This window comes from Macrotis lagotis, chromosome 2, assembly GCF_037893015.1.
Source record: "Macrotis lagotis isolate mMagLag1 chromosome 2, bilby.v1.9.chrom.fasta, whole genome shotgun sequence".
Classification (NCBI taxonomy): domain Eukaryota; kingdom Metazoa; phylum Chordata; class Mammalia; order Peramelemorphia; family Peramelidae; genus Macrotis; species Macrotis lagotis.
In genome coordinates this window covers 227,880,176-227,898,930 of record NC_133659.1, presented here as the reverse complement: position 1 = coordinate 227,898,930, position 18,755 = coordinate 227,880,176, and the positions used below count along the sequence as shown (strand labels likewise).

General features: G+C 41.4%; 2 protein-coding genes across 12 annotated transcripts in view; one reads left to right on the top strand and one right to left on the bottom strand.

The window, feature by feature from the left end:
- TMC6 (transmembrane channel like 6) overlaps positions 1 to 17,471 on the bottom strand; it is a 43,100-nt gene extending 25,629 nt beyond the window's left edge. For 2 of the 6 annotated variants that reach the window (XM_074225050.1, XM_074225055.1), the window contains exons 1-6: positions 17,322 to 17,471; positions 4,618 to 4,711; positions 4,063 to 4,187; positions 3,401 to 3,487; positions 2,703 to 2,861; positions 90 to 195 (exon numbers count right to left, since the gene is read on the bottom strand). In XM_074225050.1, the coding sequence (XP_074081151.1) occupies positions 90 to 195; positions 2,703 to 2,861; positions 3,401 to 3,487; positions 4,063 to 4,187; positions 4,618 to 4,673 (533 nt within the window). In that variant the 5' untranslated portion in view covers positions 4,674 to 4,711; positions 17,322 to 17,471. The other 4 variants (XM_074225054.1, XM_074225051.1, XM_074225053.1 and 1 more) reach the window with 4 other exon arrangements.
- Positions 17,472 to 17,541: 70 nt separating this feature from the next.
- TMC8 (transmembrane channel like 8) overlaps positions 17,542 to 18,755 on the top strand; it is a 32,736-nt gene continuing 31,522 nt past the window's right edge. For 2 of the 6 annotated variants that reach the window (XM_074225057.1, XM_074225056.1), the window contains exon 1: positions 17,542 to 17,669. The gene's annotated coding sequence lies outside the window, so the exon portion shown is untranslated. The remainder of the gene's footprint in view (positions 17,670 to 18,755) is intronic. The other 4 variants (XM_074225059.1, XM_074225058.1, XM_074225060.1 and 1 more) reach the window with 3 other exon arrangements.

Below are 18,755 nucleotides of genomic sequence, written 5' to 3'. Positions count from 1 at the left end.
ATTGGGGAAGAAGGAAATTAAATGAAGAACTTGGGCCACTATTGGGAGGGGGGGAGAGGGGGGAAAGGGGGGATGGATACCATACTAACCGGAGGCAGCGTTTCTCAGCCAGGCTCAGGGGCATACCCCGCAGCATGTGGTTCCTCTGGGTTACTGCCAGACCCTGTAGTTCTTTCACCAACAAGCTCCGCTTCTCTATTAAGGAGTAATGCATGAAGATGGACATAAATCAGGGAACTTGCCCCTACAAACCCTTATTTCCTAAGGATATCTTAATGATCTGGAGCAAAAGTGAGGGGAAACTTCTGGACTAAACCTAATACAGCCTAAAATTCCTCTTTGTAAAGAGAAACCAGAGATGGCAAGACAGAAGTCTGAAGATTAAAATGCAAACAGAACAATCTTTTTTTTATTTTTGATGTTAAGTGACTTGCCTAAGGTCTAACAGCTAGGTAATTATTAAGTGTCTGAGGCTGGATTTGAACTCAGGTCCTCTTGACTCCAGGGTTGGTGCTCTCTCCACTGCACCACCTAGCTGCCCCAGAAGAATAAGCTTTTAAGTCATTTAGTAGTAAACCATGGATTTCCCAGGTCTTTCAAGAAGATATGTTGGGGCAGCTAGGTGGCGTAGTGGATAAAGCACCAGCCTTGGAGTCAGGAGGACCTGGGTTCAAATCCAGTCTCAGACACTTAATAATTACCTAGCTGTGTGGCCTTGGGCAAGCCAGTTAACCCCATTGCCTTGCAAAAAACCTAAAAAAAAAAAAAGAAGATATGTTGAGAAATTCAGAAAAGGGGAAGTGAAGAGGATTACAATCAAACTTCAAAGGAGATGGGCCCTCTAGCAATTCTAAGAAATTTACTGATTTTGTGGAAACATTCAAATCAATGGACTATTGCAATAATCTAATTTTCTCCCTGATTCAAGTTTCTCTCCAATCTAAACTATCCTCTATAGCCACCAAAGTAATATTTGTAAACTGTAGGTCTGACAATGTTACTCCCCTCTCCCCTCCTCAAGTCAATAAGCTCCAGAATCTAATATAAAGTCCTTTATTTTGCATTTAAAGCTCTTCCCGTCTTGGCCCCTTCCTATCTTTCTAGTCCTTTTATATTCCTTCTCCATTCTTTCTATAATCTAACTTTGTTGTTGTTCAGTTTTTTCAGAAAAGTTTCCATTTGGTGTTTTCTTGGCAAACATACTGGGGTGGTTTGCTTGCTGTTTCCTTTTCTACTTCATTTGACAGATAAGGAAATTGAAGCAAATTAGGTTAAGTGACTTGGCCAAGGTCATACAGTTAGTAAGGGTCTGAGGCCAGATTTGAACTCAGGAAAATGAGTCTTTGGGTCTTCAGACCCAGACCTCTATCCACTGATCATCCAACTGCACTGGACTAATTATTGTTCCTCACAAGTCATCTGGAATCTATGGTTTTACACTGTCTGATTCCATACTTCTTCCTCATATCCACTTTCTAGATCACATGGTTCCCTTCAATACTCAGTTCAAGGGCCATTTCCTTTAGGAGGCCTTTCTCAGTTGCCTCACCTAGCCTCTCTAAGATTACCCTCCAGCCCCTCTAAATGTTATCTCAGATGTAGGCCACCAGGTATACAGTGTATAGAGTATTAGGCCCAGAATTAGGAAGACCTGAGTTCAAAACTAGACTTAGTTACTTTCTAGCTGTGAAGCCTTGGGCAAGTCATGGCATCTACTTCCCAGGACTGTTGTGAAGATCAAATGAGATCAAATTGTAAAGAGTTTTGCAGTGACTAGCACGTAAACCCCATATAAATGTTGGCTATTATTATGATGTACCAATTTATAAAAGGCAGCTAGGTGGCACAGTGGATAGAGTATAGGGCCTGGAGTCAGAAAGACTCCTCTTCCTGAGTTCAAATCTAGTCTTAGATACTTACTAGCTTTGTGACCCTGGGCAAGTCACTTAATTCTGTTTGCCTCAGTTTCCTCATCTATAAAATAAACTAGAGAAGGAAATGGCAAACCACTCCAGTATCTGTCAAAAAAACTCTGTGGCAGGACTTAAGAATGACTGAAAAGCAACAAATAACAATCAATGAATATAGATGGTCTCCAAATTAGAATGAAATTTTCTTAAGGGCATCTATCTTAATACACTGAGGAAAACTGAGACAGCTTGGCCAGGGTCATATATCCAATACCTGCCTGAGTTCAGATTTAAACTTAGGTTTTCCTAATTCCTGATTTAAAAAAGAAAGAAAAGAAGCTTTTGCCTTCAAGGAGCTTACATAGATATATTGTATCCCTGAAGGCACAGAGAAGTTAAATTTTTCTTTTTTGTTTTTTTTTTTTTTGTGAAAGACAAAGGGGTTAAGTGGCTTGCCCAAAGTCACACAGCTTAAATTTTTTCTTAACATAACCCCAGAACCCAATTTATAGAAGGTACTTAATACTGATTAAATGTGGATAACTAATAGTGAAGGAGAAGAAACCAGAGAAAGTACATCCCCCCACTCTGCTAAAACAAAACAAACTTAGAGGATTGTTTTTAAAAAAAAATAAAAGGACAGAATCCAGAAAGGAGCTGGGGGAATGTTTTACAGAAGGATCTAAGAGAAAGAAAAACAGAATTTCTTAGGGGCAGAGCCCAAGAGATCATCTTAAGCAGGTGGCTACTGCAGGAACAAACAGGGTAGGGGATCCCTTCTACCAAACTCACCTTCTTCTTCCCTGGGCGACATGTCCATCTCCAAGTTGTACTGGCGAATACTGGGTCGGGAAGAGCGGGACATGTCCATCAACAAGGGTCGGCTGTTTTTCCGCCTCCATTTGATTGTCTGATTGTAGTACTGAGAGATAATGGCCCCCCTGCTTCGGCCTGTGGGGTGGGGAGTTGAAGGGAAAGTTCAGAGATTACTCTTCCATTCTACCTCTCTTCTCCTTCCCCGTGACTAACTCCATCACCTCTCACTCTCTAGAGCTGATGCTCTGGAAGCTGTCCTAAGGCTAAGTAGATTGGGACAGGACATTCCCAATGATAAAGTTGTCTCTCTATTCTTTAAATGTCTGGCTGGGGTCTCTTCCCAGGGTCCCAAGCCTAGAGAGGGTAACCAAGAGGCCCAAGTCCCTGAATAAGACCCAACAGGAAAACCTCTTTCCCAAGAGAACTGAAGGCATCCAAAATGCCTTCTATTTTTACTCTTGTTACTGAGTCTTTTTTAGAAATCAAGAAAGCACTTTATCAAAATTCCAGGCAGGGCAGAGGTAGAAAGATACAAACTCTGAACACACACAAACCCCAACTCCCATAGCACTGGGTAAGAGGAACAAGTCCAGAGTCAGGTGAAGTACCTGGAAGGGAGCTGAGATGAAGCAGACAAAAAGGCAATGGCTTGGGAAGAGACTTCCCTCACTCACCAATGGTCCGGCTGGGCATATTGGCCAGGATCCGAAGTGTGGCTGAGCTGTACTCCTGAGGGGCCCTGGGCGACTGAAAACCTCCACCTATAAAAGAAGCCAGAATTTGAGAAATAAGGGACTTCAACAACCATTTAGTCTGGAGAAAATTGCTAAACAGTTTTGAGAATCAAACAGCTATTCTTTACTCTAAATAATCTAAAAGCCCTTGTGGTAGATAATGAGGAAAAGTGGTCTCAGTACTAGCTTTAGAATCAGAGAAGATCTGGGTTCAGATTCACCCTCGGACATTACCTGTGGAACTCTGGGGAAATCATTTCATCTATCGCCTACAAAAATGAGAAGACTGGACTAGATGTGTAAGGGTAGGGAGCAAGCATTTATATTGGAGAAGCACCACACTAGTTGTTTTACATATATCATCTCTGATTTATACAACAACCCTGTGAATTTGATGCTTATATTATTTCCATTTTACAGTTGAGAAAAACTGAGACAACAAGAGGTTGAGTACTTGTCCAGGGTCACTTGTCTGAGGTCAGATTTAAACTTAGGTCTTCCTGATTCCAGGCCTAGTGTTCTATCCACTTAGCTGTGGAACCTATCTGAGATACTACTACTATGAAAGGAACCCGCACCTCCTCTCTGTATAAACTTCTTACCTTTGTCCCTGGGAGGCCATTCCTGGAGTTCCAGAGCCCCAGCTTCAGCCCATTGACTCTGTTCCTGGATGAGTTGATGGAAGGAATCGTGGACAATGTTCTCATCATATGGACTGGGGTCCTGGCTGTTGGGAAATAAAAAGACTAGGTTTCTATGGACCAGTCAGCTTTCTCCTTTGCCTGATCCTCAAGAAAATAGTGGAGCCAGGATCTCAGAGCCTTCTCCAAAAGGTCTTATCAAAATCTGTCAGAGATCCCTGTGGGAAGATCCTCCTCTCTCCACACATGAATATCCTCCAATCAGTCTCCATAGTTTTTTTTAGCATTTTTCATCCCTAGAAACCTTTAAGGTAGGAATGGAGGACATTAACCAGATGACATGACCACTGAATCCATTTCACAGATGAGGTCACAGAGGATCCACTTAAATTCATGTAACTAATATGTATCAGATGTAGGATTAACCCAGCTCTCCTAATCTCAAGACTGTTGACACATTTACTGTACCACATTGGCAATGTGAGAGCTCTGCCCCTAACCCTGCTGGCATCTTACCTAAGGCTTTCTCGGCCTTCAGGAATGGAGAGGATGAAAGACAGGGAGCGGGACATTTCAGCCAGCTCAGGCGTCTATCACAACTGTCACCCACCTAGAGAGAAATGGAAAGTTTGGTCATATGACATTTAGATCTAAACTGTTCTGCTCCCTGGGGACACTATGTAGTACCAGACAAGGCTCTCCCCCTTCCCAGGCCTCATCCCTTACCAACCAAAGCTCTAAGCAACATTACCCCCTCCTTTCCCCTCTGACCATGCCAAGGCTATGCCAACTGAGCACATGATGAGTGAGTTTCCCCAAAGTCCAGTACAGAACCAACTTAGAAATGATGCTTATTCTAATCACATCACTAGCCTTACCAGTAGGTAGTAGAGGAAGGGAGAAAATTTCAAACTCAAAAAAAAATTTTTTTAATGTTAAAAATAAATTATTAAATTTTTAAGAAAAAGGGAAAAAAAAGTAATGCTATTCTTTTTTCTACTGCCTGAGAGAAGGGGGACTGACTTTCTAATGACTGAGAGAAGAGGGTGGAAGGGGGTAGGGAAGGAGATTCAGTCTTAGTGTAATTCTGTAGGCAGGGTCCCCATCTGTTTCCTGGATGTTGTTGGCCTCAGGAAGTTGAGGGTGGGGTGTTTAGTAACCTCGAGTTACCTCCCCATCTACAGTTCCTGCCCCTGTTTCAAACAATTCAAAGTTCTAGAAGGATTTTAGAAAGTTAAGAAAGGCCAAGGACTGTTGAGAGATTGCTCAGAACAGCCTGCTGAAAACAGGCACATCCACCCACACCTGGACAGTGTATCACAGATTCTGAGATAGGTAGCCTGCCCATAACCCAGCACCCACTTCCTCCTTCACAGGAAACTTGTCTAGGGCTTAATAACCACCCTACTTCAAACCCCGGGGAATAAGCAGCAGGGACATGGTGACCAGGTGGATGCAAGACCCTAGGTCAAGGAGGGTACAGAGGCAATTAAGTCGCCATTTACTTCCCAGCCCACTTCTTTCTGGGATGCCTCTAGGAATGCCAGGGGGTGGGAAGGGCTGCAGCCTTAGGGACCATTGTTAAAGTTCTTTTCCAGATTAATCGGCTTCACCGCACAAATATCATCGTGTTCTCCCTGGGAGCAGTCCAGAATGAGAGCATCTCTACTCCCTTGACCCCCTCCACCCCAGAAGAGCAGCAGGCTTGAGGGACTGGAGGAAGAAACAATCTGCCTTTGTCCACTCTGCTCTGCTCCCGTCCCCAGCAGAAGTGGGCAGAATTCGAATGAGAAAGGCTTTGTTTTTAAGTCGCCTACCAGGAAAGGAAAGTGGGCAGGAGACAGAGACAAAAAAGCCTCCTACCTACAACTCCAGTTCCAGCCCCAAGACTTTTATCTCTAAGCCTCCTCCTAGGCGCCGGAGCAAAGTTGAGTCATGAAGTGAGTTAAGACAAACCTCTGAATCCTTCCTGCCCTTTTTTTTTTTTAATAAGGCCTGATCTCTAGGGCTAAGTCACAGGTAGAATAAGGAAGGAAGGAGTTGAGTTCATTGGAGAACAGGGACCCGGACAAGACAGTACTCGATCAAGAAGCCAGGGGAGTCCTCCAGCCCAGCCCCACTAAAGCCTGGAAGGAGAGAGGATTCGACTCCCGGCCATTCTGCCCCACCCAACAACAAGCTCAGACTCCCCCGGATAGACCCAGTTCTTCCACTTCTAAGGAGCCCAGGAAGTCCAATGCCCTCATCCAAGTTTCCAACTTTTTCTTTGCCGGGATGGACAATGGGTTGGAAGCAGCAGCACTACCCTTAATCCTGCCCCGGCCCTGCACTAGGAAAGACCATGAGCAGCCGGCACCTCATTCCCAGCTGTTCCCTCATGGTGCTCCTACTGGGTCCAGGACTACTTACCGAATATGCTATTTCTGGGGGAGTAGGAGAGGGACTGGGAGAAAGGAAGGGACGTGTTTATGGGAATTCCCTCCGATCTCTAACCCAGCCTGTAGCCACTTCAGCAGACCCCCTTCCCCATCAAGCCTGCCAACTGTGAAAGGTCAAGCATCATCCCAGCAACTGCACAACACTCCCCAGCCCCAACTATTAAAATACAAACCATCCACAGCTGCCTCTAACCAGACTGCAGCCCTAGTGCCTATTTTCTCTTCCATCCCCTCCTCCATATCTCTCCGCCTCCACAGACATACATTAGCTTATTTTGAACTGAAATTATCTATTGTAACCCCTTTGCTTTACAGATGAGGAAACTGAGACACAAAGAAGGAACAAGATGACCCAACAAGTAAACTGGCAAAGCCAAGGATTCTGACCTCAAGTCCAGTGATCTCTCTCTCCCCTACACCTCACAGCTTCCTTCCACAAGACCTCTCCTTTCTTCTCTCCCCTGGGCCGGGTCAGACACAAATTCCATCAGGTCTTCCCTTTAATTCTTTTGTTTCTTTTTTCCCCCTCCCTTCTTCCCCTCCCCAGCTTGGGAACTCGGGTCAAGGAGCAGCAGGCATTTGAGGGAGTGTCCTCGGTCAACACCCCTCGGAGATCAGAGAGCCCCTAAAGGGCTCCGGTGTAAGCCTAAATTACGGAGAGAGTGCACACAGAAGTATGCTATAGAGGGGAGAAAAAAGTCCCTACCCCAAAGTCCTCTGGAATTTCACTGGGCTCCAGCTGGGAGGGAGTGCTGGAAGGGGTGGGAGTAGCCCAGGAAGAATCCCTAAGCCCCAGGCAAATGAGATTACTATTTGGAGGCTGGGCTACAGAAAGCTAAACCAGTCTGATAGGCAGCTCGGCTTCAAAAGACTGAAACAAAAGAGCCCAACCTAGCAGCTTCAACCAAGAAGTCCCTAAACTTAACTGTAGGGCCAGCTGCTCTCCAGTCCACTTCCCAGCTCGGCTGTTCCCCTCTAAAAAACGGGATCTTAAAGCCTGGAAATCACTCACCTGCAGAGAAAAGGGAAAAGAAGTAAAACTCTCCAAGTTCATCTGGGATCTGCCATTCTGGGACACTGCCTCACCTGTTCACACATAACCTTCCTTCCAGAGGCTGCTGGGAATTGTAGTCCTCATCGGTTACCTAGTTCGTAGGAGCCTAGAATTTAGCCACCCAATACAGGGAAAGGAGACCCTTTTGTCGCATCCTCAATAAATGACCAGAATCCAGTTTCCCCCAAAGGACCACCAGTTATGGGAAACTCACTGGAAGAAAATGGTTTAGTAGAAAAATACTCGTTAGAGAATCAGGATTGCTGGGTTACAATCCAGATCCCTCATTTAACTTATTTATGATAAAGTACTTCCATTCCAATAAGCATTTAATTTGCATAATTAAGATCCTGAGGAATAGAGATATGAAGACATTAAAAAGTCCCTGCTCCTGAGGCATCTAGGTGGCGAAGTAGATAAGAGTACGGGTCCTAGAGTCCAGAGGACCTGAGTTCAGATCCAACCTCCAGACACTTAATAATTACCTAGCTGTGTGACCTTGGGTCAGTCACTTAGCCCCATTGCCTTGCCAAAAAAAAAGTCCCTGCTCTCAAGGAACATTGTGTAATAAATCTGAAAGGCAGGGTATAGATGCTAAAGCTTTGAATGCCTTTCCTATTCCTCACACACAGATCAAGAAATATTTTTAAAACACTTACTATGTGCTAGATACTGGGTTAATCTCTGGTGATATGAAGAAGTGGGGAGGGGAACAGTCTCTTCATAGCTTAGTCCAATTGAGTAAACAACATGCAAATAATTGTGTGCAAACTATATATATATATATGTATATATATATATATATATATATGTATATATATATATACACACATATGAAAGGCTAGCATGAAGAGGGATTAGGAAAAACTTCTTGTAGAAAGTGGGATTTTTAGCTGAGACTTGAAAGAAATCACAGAAGCCAGAAGGCAAAAATGAGGAGGGAGAGAGATGCAGAAATGGGGGACCATCAGAGAAAATATCCAGAGTCAGAAGAAGAAGGGTCTAAGTAAGGAGACAGGGAGAAGGAGAAGAGCAATATGAAAGCCTAAAAAGCGACAAAGGAATTGGCAATGAAGGGCTTAAAAAGCCAGAGGGGATTTTCTATTTGAACGAGGAAATGGGGAACACGGATTTTTTGAGGAGAGGGCGACATAGACCCATGCTTTAGGAAGATCACTTGGATAACTAAGTGGTTCATTTTCTCTTTGATCTCACTGCCTTTGCTCTGGCAGTTTCCATGATTAGAATGCACTTCATCACCTCTGATGCTTAAAATCTCTAAAAATAATAAAAATATTTCCATAGCACTTATTATGAATTAGGCACTATTTTAAGCACCTTTCAAATGATATCTCATTTGTTCCTCACAATTGCCCCAGGAGGTAGATGCTGTTAGTGTCCCCATTTTGCAGATTAAGAACTGAGGTTAAATTTGGCCAGGGTCACAGAGCCAGGAAGTATCTGAGACTGGATTAGAACTTAGATCTTGTGACTCCAAGTCCAGCACTCTAACCACTGCCTCACCTAGCTATCCCAAGAAATAGAACTTTCTTCCTATTACATCTCTTCCATGAGACCTCAACTGATCCCTTAGCTTTTTTCTGGCAAGGGCCATTTGGATACTTATGACATCATTTGCCTGCTATATTTAGTCAAACATTTAATTAATTCACCCCTAAAAAGATCCTAGATTTTTGAATTTTGAGTCCTCCTCCCCTCAGTTGCCATCACAGTGCCAGTCCATGTACTAGGTCTCACACAGCTCTTAGGTCAGACTTTCCCAACCCCTGCTTAGCTGTTAACATCTCCTTTCCCAATATTACCTCAAAAGCTTACCAAAAAATGATTGTTGAAAATGTAGAAATGTTTGCATGTAGACATTGGAAAAAATTTTTTTTAAAAAGGCATCAATTAGCAGGTGTTTTTCAAAGGATGAGGTGCCAACTTTCCCAGCTCTAACCAAGTGCCACCATTTGGTGAAATTGCCAGTAAAACAGAGCCCTCTTTTGATGAATTCTGGAATAGCCAATGGGCTGGCTATCCCTCTCCAGTCCTGGCTGGGACACCCTGGACATGCCAGGTCTACACCTGAGTATTCTTGAGCCTGTATCAGCCCCTGTGAACCAGCCTAACTCAATCCAACCAAGGCCCTGGTGATCACAACCCTAGCCTATAATCCTGAACTCTGGTTGTTCCAGTTCATGGCTAACTCCATAATCTAGACCCTCTGAGCTGCCCTGCCATTTCCTCACTTCTACTCTCAATATATAAAGCTACTAAATTCTTCCTTGTTAGTATATTGGATGTCAGGATTTAGAGCCAGAAGAGATCAAATATTTATCAATAAGGAAATTCAGACCCAGAGAGAGATCCCAATGTCTTACTTAAGGTCAACTTTCCTGAACCCTCTTTTCCCCCACCTTTTTTCCCAGCATGTCTAAAGTCCCATGACTTTAGGATGAGGAAAATTGAAATAGAAAAGAATAAATTCATGGATTCTGAGAATAGAACATGATCCCAGAGGTTCATCTGGTCTAAAACCTGAGCTAGGTGGTACAATGAATATAGCAGTGGACTTGGGGTCAGAAAGATCTGAGTTCAGATCCAAATTCAGACACTTACTAGCAACATGACCTTGGTTAAGTCATTTAACCTTGTTTGCCTCGATTTCCGTATTGATAAAACTGGAGGAGAAATTGATAACCTACTCCAATACCTTTTGCCAAGAAAACGTGAAATGGGGTCACAAAGATTCAGATACATAGGAAATGACTGAGCATTACTTGAGTAGGAACTACTCTGACACATCCCTGACAAAATTTCATCCAGCTCACACCTGAATACTACTAAGGATGCCTCCTTGAAGAGGTATGGGACTGTCAACCTGCCTGTCTACAGGTCTAATCCCAAATCTACCATTAATCAGTATGTGATTCTTGACAGGGGACTTGTTTCCTCATTTTTTTAAAATGGGGATAAGTCCAATCCATCACCCTCCTCCCATGGTTGATTTGGTTACATGGTATTATCAAACCAGGTCCTTCATTTGCATAAGTAGAAAATAAATCTTTCTCACTGAATGGCCTGTGATAGATGGCACAGTGGAGTACCACACCAGAAATCAGGAAGCCCTGAGTTCAAATTTTGTCTCAGACACTAGCTGTGCAAAGTTGCTTAAGCTTTTGTCTGTTTCAGTTTTCTTACTGCAAAATTAGAATAATTATAGCATAGCAACCTATCTTCTAGGGTTGTGTGAGAATATTTGTAAAGCACATCTTAAGATACCAGCACATACAAAATTCTTAATAAACTTATATACCTATCCATCTATCTACCTATTACTCTCAAACATTAGCATTATAAAAGGGGTTCTAGCTATTGTTCTTCTTGGCTCCAGTGAGCAGAACTAGGAGTAATGAATGGGTAGAAGTTTGTTGCTAAAGTTCAGTTATTTTAGTTGTATTGAACTCTTTGTGACCCCATTTCAGATTTTCTTGGCAAAAATACTGGAGTGGTTTGCCATTTCCTTCTACAATTCATTTTTACAGATGTGGAAATTGAGGCAACAAAGTTACATGACTTGTCTAGGCTCACACAGCTAGATTTGAACTCAGGAAGATGAGTCTTCCTGACTCCAGGTCCTGTACTCTATCCACATTTCACCTACCTGCCCCAGGTAGAAGTCACAAAGAACAAATTTAGCCTTGCTGCCAGGAAACTCTTCCTATCAATTAGAACTATCCAAAACTGGAATGGGGTCAGAAGGTAATAATAGGTTCTCCCTCAATGGAGGTTTTCAAGCAAAAGGACAAATGACCTCCTGTCAAATAGAGTATATAGGGAAATTCTCATTCACTTTAACACTCTGAATCTATAATTTTGTAAAATATTTGTTTGCTCATTACCCAACACTCAGCACTATAAGGGAATAGCAGAAATGCAAAAAAAGAAAAAGAAAATCTTTACTGAGTGACAGACTATAAATTTGGCCTTTCTTTTTTTTTTTTTTTTGCAAGGCAAATGGGGTTAAGTGGCTTGCCCAAGGCCACACGGCTAGGTTAATTATTAAGTGTCTGAGACCGGATTTGAACCCAGGTACTCCTGACTTCAGGGCCAGTGCTTTTTCCACTACACCACCCCGCTGCCCCTATTTGGCCTTTCTTTCAGGCCTTTCATGTCATCCAACATGGAGGTCATGCTGTGATCTTGTGAAGATGGATTTGAACTCAGAAGACCTTGCATTCAACTATTTGTTTTACTACTTCCTACTTATGTGATCTTAGACACAATCTAATAGAAAAGATAACATGTAAATATATCCAGAGCAAGTCATATACAAGATAACTGGTAAATAATTAACAGAGAGAAGACACTGGAGTTAAGCAGGATTAGAGAAGGCTTTCTGCAGAGGGCAGAAATTTAGTTGGAACTTAAAGGAAGCCAGGTTGGTCTGTAGGTGGAGCAGAGAAAAATAGCATTCGAGACATGGGAGACAGTCAGAGAAAATGCCTAGACAAAGTGCTCTAAGAAAATCTGAGGAAGAAAAGACTTTCAGAGTCTGGGAGTGGGAGAGGAATGGTGAAAGTGGAACCTTAAAAGAACAGCCTTGAAAGACAAGAAGAATCTTGAAAGGAGATGATGAAGAGGAAGGCCTTTTAGGAACTGAAGATGGCCTGGACAGGTAAGACTTGAGCTCAAATTCAGCCTCAGATACTCATTAACTCTGTGACCCTGGGGAAATCACTTAACCTCAGTTACCTCAATTTCTCAACTGTAAAATGATCTAGAGAAGGACATGGCAAACCAGTCCTCTATTGTTGACAAGAAAACCCCAAATGGTGTCACAAAGAGTCAGCCATGATTGAAAAACAATTAAACAAAAATCCCTTTTAACAATAAATCTCATTATCATAAAACGCTGAACAAATAATGAGAAAGCATGCCTGTTATTTTTCCATCCTTCATTCTTGAAGAGGACCAATGACATCACAAGGGTGATGTCTTGACTCATGAGTGAATTGGATTTAAGTGAGGCAGAGCTGCACAAAGCAATCAGCCTCTCTCTCTTCCAGAGCTATCCAAGTCCAGTGATAAGATAGAAGTGAAGATGATTGACAATGACCTAGGAAGCAGGGGTGACCTTGGTTTTTCTAAATTAAGCTCTTTCTCAGTTCCAAAATACTCATAACGGAAAATGATATCCACATCCAGAGAAAGAACTATGGAGTCTGAATGCAGATGGAAGATACTATTTTGACTTTTTGTTTCTTGTTTTTTTGTGACTTTTCCCTTTTGTTCTGTTTCTTCTTTCACATTACAACTAATGTGGAAATATTTTTAGATGATTGAACACATATAAGCCATATCAGATCATTTTCCATCTTGGGTAGGGGAGATGGTAAGGAGTGAGAAAAAATTTGAAACTCAAAATCTTCTTAAAAAATGAATGTTGAAGTGAATAGAGCACCAGCCTTGGAGTCAGGAGTACCTGGGTTCAAATCCGACCTCAGACACTTAATAATTACCAAGCCGTGTGGCCTTGTGCAAGCCACTTAACCCCATTTGCCTTGCAAAATCCTAAAGACAAAAATGAATGTTGAGGGGCAGCTAGGTGGCACAGTGGATAGAGTACCCACCCTGGAGTCAAGAGGACCAGAGTTCAAATGTGACCTCAGATACTTAATAATTGCCTATCTGTGTGACCTTGGGCAAGTCACTTAACCAACCCCATTGCCTTAAATAAAAATTTTAAAAAATGAATGATGAAAACTAACTTTACATGTAATTAGAAAAAATAAAACACTATTTACCCCCCCCCAAAAAAAAACAAAGTTCTTTCCTAGATCTCAAGATAAGGTTGGCTAGGTAGGGTGGGGTCAGCTCTTAAAGGATAAGAGCTGTAAGACTTATACAGCAGCTAGGTGGAACAGTGGATAGAGTGCAGAGTATGAAGTCAGGAAAACATCTCTCTGAGTTCAAATTTGGCTTCAGGCACTAGACAAAAGGCTCTAGACAGGCACTAGACAAAATGTTCAGTAACTAAGGACTAGATAAGAAGTGAGACAAAAGATGGTCTAATTTACCATCACCAAAATATCAATCTGGGAAAGAATGACCCTCAAAGTCTAATCAGAGCAGAAAACAATTGCAATTTACATTCATTCATTCATTCTGTTAGGAACTAAACCATGGGTATGAGCACAATATAAGTCCAGAAGATAGAGAGAGATCAGTACATTTTAACAGTCTTTGTAGACAAAAAGAAACGTGAGCTAGACCTCAAGATAGGAATAATTTTAATAAGTGGAAATTAACAGGAAGATAGTACAGTGCTTGACAAGTATGATAGTGCACAAATAAATATATCAGAAATAAACCTGGCATATAGGACATTAAGGAGCTCAATACTCTTCATCACATTTTACAGATGAGATAACTGATGAAACAATTTATCTAAGGTGACAGCAAGTATCTAAAGTTGATTTAATACCATAGATCTTGATTTTGGGTTAATTAGTTTGTAGCAGTCTAGAAGTAAAAGGGAAATACATCACTACATCACAGTGTACAGTCAGAAACCAGATCATTGCCCTAAGACAGTCTTCCCTTTAAAACTTTTAGATTTCTTTGCCTCTTTGCAGGAAGATTCAAAATATAAGAACATAACCACAGAATGGTTATGATAGTCCACAGAATGTAAGCACCTTGAGGGAAGGGACTTATTAATTTTTGTCATAAGATTCCCAGCACTAGTACTGTGCTTTCACAAAACAGATAATAATAAAAATTTAATTGAATTAAATTGGAGGACTGGGAAGTTAGGTTGGCTAGATAGGGATCAGATCATAAAGAATAAGATCTATAAGACTCATACAGCAGCTAGGTGGAACAATGGACAGAGTGAAGGATCTGGAGTCAGGATGACATCTCCCTGAGTTCAGGAACTTATTGGCTGTGTTGTCCTCAGAAGGTCTAAGACCAAGAGAACTGGAGAAGGAAGTAGCTAACAGCTCCAATATTTTTGCCCAGAAAACCCCAAATGGGATCATGAAGAGTCAGACATGAACGATGATCAATGATAAGACTTAGACAATAGTTCATGTAGAGTCACTGACAATTATTGAACAGGTTAGGGACATGATAAAAGCAGTGAAAGATCTTTTAGCATCCAACTGTATATAAGAAATTGGAAAGGAGAAAATATTAGAGACAGGGAGACTTATAAAGAGGCTAACTGTAATCAGAAATAACAGTAGACCAAGATATGAGAAGCTAATAACTTGAATTTGGGTTGTAGCAGCAAGAATGGAAAGGAAGGAAAACATATGTGAGACACTTCTTAGGAAGAAAGAACTAGGGGAAAAAATGGAGCTAAGAGATGGAAGTGTCTTATATGTCCTTGTTTCTGACCTGAAGATTGGAAAAATGATGGTGTCAAATGACAGAAATGAAAAAGAATTGAATGGCATTGTCAAAATGTTTTTTAAAAGTAAAAAAGAACTAGATATAATACGCCCAAAGGGCAACAAAAATGTGCATACCCTTTGATCCAGCAATACCATTACTGAGTCTATACCCTGAAGAGATTATGAAAAAGGGTAAAAACATCATCTGTACAAAAATATTCATAGCAGCCCTGTTTGTGGTGGCAAAGAATTGGAAATCAAGTAAATGTCCTTCAATTGGGGAATGGCTTAGCAAACTGTGGTATATGTATGTGATGGAACACTACTGTTCTATTAGAAACCAGGAGGGATGGGAATTCAGGGAAGCCTGGAGGGATTTCATGAACTGATGCTGAGTGAGATGAGCAGAACCAGAAAAACACTGTATACCCTAATAGCAACATAGGGGTGATGATCAACCTTAATGGACTTGCTCGTTCCATCAATGCAACAATCAGGAATAATTTTGGGGTATCTACGATGGAGAATACCATCTGTATCCAGAGAAAGAACTGTGGAGGTGCAGCTAAGTGGCACAGTGGATAGAGCACCGGACCTGGAGTCAGGAGTACCTGAGTTCAAATCTGGCCTCATACACTTAATAATTAACCAGCTGTGTGGCCTTGGGCAAGTCACTTAACCCCATTTGCCTTGCAAAAAAAAACCTAATAAAAAAAAGAACTGTGGAGTTTGAACAAAGACTGAAGACTTTTACCTTTAATTCAGAAACAAAAAACTGATATCTTATTGTCTGATCTTGCTATCTCTTAAACTTTATGTTTCTTCCTTAAGGATATGATTTCTCTCTCATCACATTCAATTTGGATCAATGTATATCATGGAAACAATGTAAAGACTGGAAAATTGCCTTCTGTGGGGGTTAGGGGAAGGGAAGTGAGATTAGGGGGAAAATTGTAAAATTCAAAATAAATAAATAATTTTTTTTAAAAAAGTACTAGATATTGTTGTTATCAACACTTTCCAGATGCCTCACTTATTAGTGGTTGCTGATAAGGAAGACGAGTTCCCTCTCATTTGGAGACTCTTGGAGGAAAAATGGTTTCCAGTTGTTCTCCTGAGGGAGGGTTTTTGACTTGGGGTCCATAAACTTGAATGTATGAATTCCTGTGTGTGTGTGTGTGTGTGTGTGTGTGTGTGTGTGTATGTATACATTCATATGTACAAAGATACATATATATATACATACATATGTGGATAATTGTATTTCAAAATAATTGATTTTCTTCATAATCCTATATATTTTTAATGTATTTAAAAATATTACTCTGAGAAGTGTCTGCCACAAAGGTCCATGACACAAAAAAGGTTAAGAACACCAGTCTATTCTAGAAGCTTTCAAGAGATCAAAGCTCCCTTCTCACCCTGGGTCCCTAGGGCAAGAACCTTGATCAGACATGGTAAATTCAGCATGGGTCTCAGTTTCTACATCTGTAAAATGAAGAGGTGGGATTAGATGACTATTAAGTTCCTTTCAACACTAAGTCTTACTTTTATAAGATCATATATAAATGAGAAAACAATTAGAAGAGTTAGTGGCTATCACAGCCTTCTAAAGGTTGACAGATTTGTTGCCATGCCTGCCTAGGCTGTAAACTGTAGTGTGGTAGCTGAAGACGCCAAGTATAGACTCAATTAGGAGAAATTCAAACTCTATTGGCAGAAAAAATAAAAGGAGCGGAAACCCTGTAAGCACTCAAATAGAGATGTGGGAATGGGGAAATGTGTTTCTTTAAAACCCACTTAAGTCTTTCCCTTCAGCCTATTCTATCAACAATGACTTCAGAAATAGTTGAGAGGTCGTACATAATGGAAATAAAAGTAGATTTTGAATCATAAGATTTGGGTTTAAACCTCAGCTATGTTATTCACTATCTATATAACCTTGATATAATCAAGTCATACTCTGGGCCTCAGTTTTCTCACATGTAAAATTTCTTATTTTCAAGGGGTCTCTAAATTTGGGGGGGGGAATACTCACCTCTATTTTCACTAATTTTTTACTTTCTTTGTAATTCTATTTTTCCAGGCATTTTGCAACATTATTCTGAGAAGGGATCCATAAACTTCACCAGTCTTCCAATGGTATTGTGTGACGTAAGTTAAGAACCCCTAAATTACGAGATCTTGAAGGCTCCTTCCAGCTTTGAGTCTTTGAAAATTAACATTTCTTTTTCCTTAAGACAACCCAGCTCTAGGCTATATAGCCCTGCCATGCGACCTCTCTGGCCCCCAATAACCTTACTCCCTTTACCCACTACTCACCTTACCTGTTCCTCCACTGCACTTTTTAGGGAAAGATGCTCCTTATTCACTAGTTTGTCAGCGGAAATGATTTAGAGTTCTCTCCTCCTGGCTAGTTTCTGTTCACTCTCCATGTCTGGTTTTAGCTACAGAGGAAACTGGAGGGGGAGGGCAAGGGGACTGTGGGAAGAGACAAGCTGGGGCCCAGGGGCAAGTTGTTCCTGTCACGTGATGCTCCCCTGTCCCCCCTTCTCCACCCTCACCTTCCCCCACCTCCAGTTTACTATCAGTTCGGTAGAGTAAGCCAGACATGCATCACAGAGAAAGAGGCATTGCATCAGACTGTACCCAAGAAATGCATCAAATACTGTGAGTATGGGGCAAAAAGGGGAATCAGAAGGGAGTTATTAGAACAAGGGATTAATCAGACTGTTCAGAGGGAACTGTGATAGGCATATGGGAAGTTTAGGACCCCCGCAAGCATGATCAGAGCAAGTTGACTTTTGATCTGGGGACAAAGAAACCCCCACCTAAGTCTCAAACTCAATTCTCTCAGCTTAAGATCCTTTCTGTGTCATTACTGTGCAAGAAGAAAATATTCTTTCAACTGGCAGAGGTAAAAGATCTTTGAGGAGCAAGGTCAGAAGAGGGAGAAGTTATCTTTCAGTTCACTCCATTTTCCTTACCCTTGAAAAGAGATCTTTGTGGGAGAAGTCAGAGGGATGAAAAGAAAAACAGAGGTGGGTTCTGGGAAAGGGCCCCAAGAAAGAAAAATTCCAAGCTATTCTGAGGATCTGGGACTCTACATTGTCTATAAAGCTACCCAGGTCCCCTGGATCTGTAGTCTTTTTGTCAGGGTTGCTGTTTCATCCCTAAAAGAGGAAAATTGAGTCAAGGAAGTAGGAAGAAACTGCCCTCATTCAAAGGATAGACCCCAAATCCTGCTGCTGCCCATGAGAATCCTGGGCTTCCAGTTTATCTATTGCCTCCTGAATTTGATTAATACTACCTAACATAGTGTGAATTAGACTTCCAAAGACAATGAGATCAAGCAACTTTATTTTTAAAAAGGTTCCAACACTAGAAGGAAAAAGGAGAGTGTTACTGTTACCTTTTGTATTTGCATCACAATCATTTTCTATATTCTTCCTTACTGAACTTTCTCATTGTGACAAAGAAAAGTTCCATTTTGGAAAACAGGGTCAGGTCTTCCCAAGGCAAAAAATTACCAAACTACATAGGTAATAGATAAAATAAATAATTAAAGCATCCTAACTAGTTAGTGTCTAACTAGCTTGACTGATGCCAAAAGCAAAGACCTGGAGATTTGGTCATTTGGGGAGAACAATAAGAAACTATAGTTTTTCCCTTGGATTCTACTTATGAATATTGATTTAAATGGAGTCAGGGTAGAGGGCAAGAATTTAACATATTGAGGGGGGGAAAGAAAGAGTT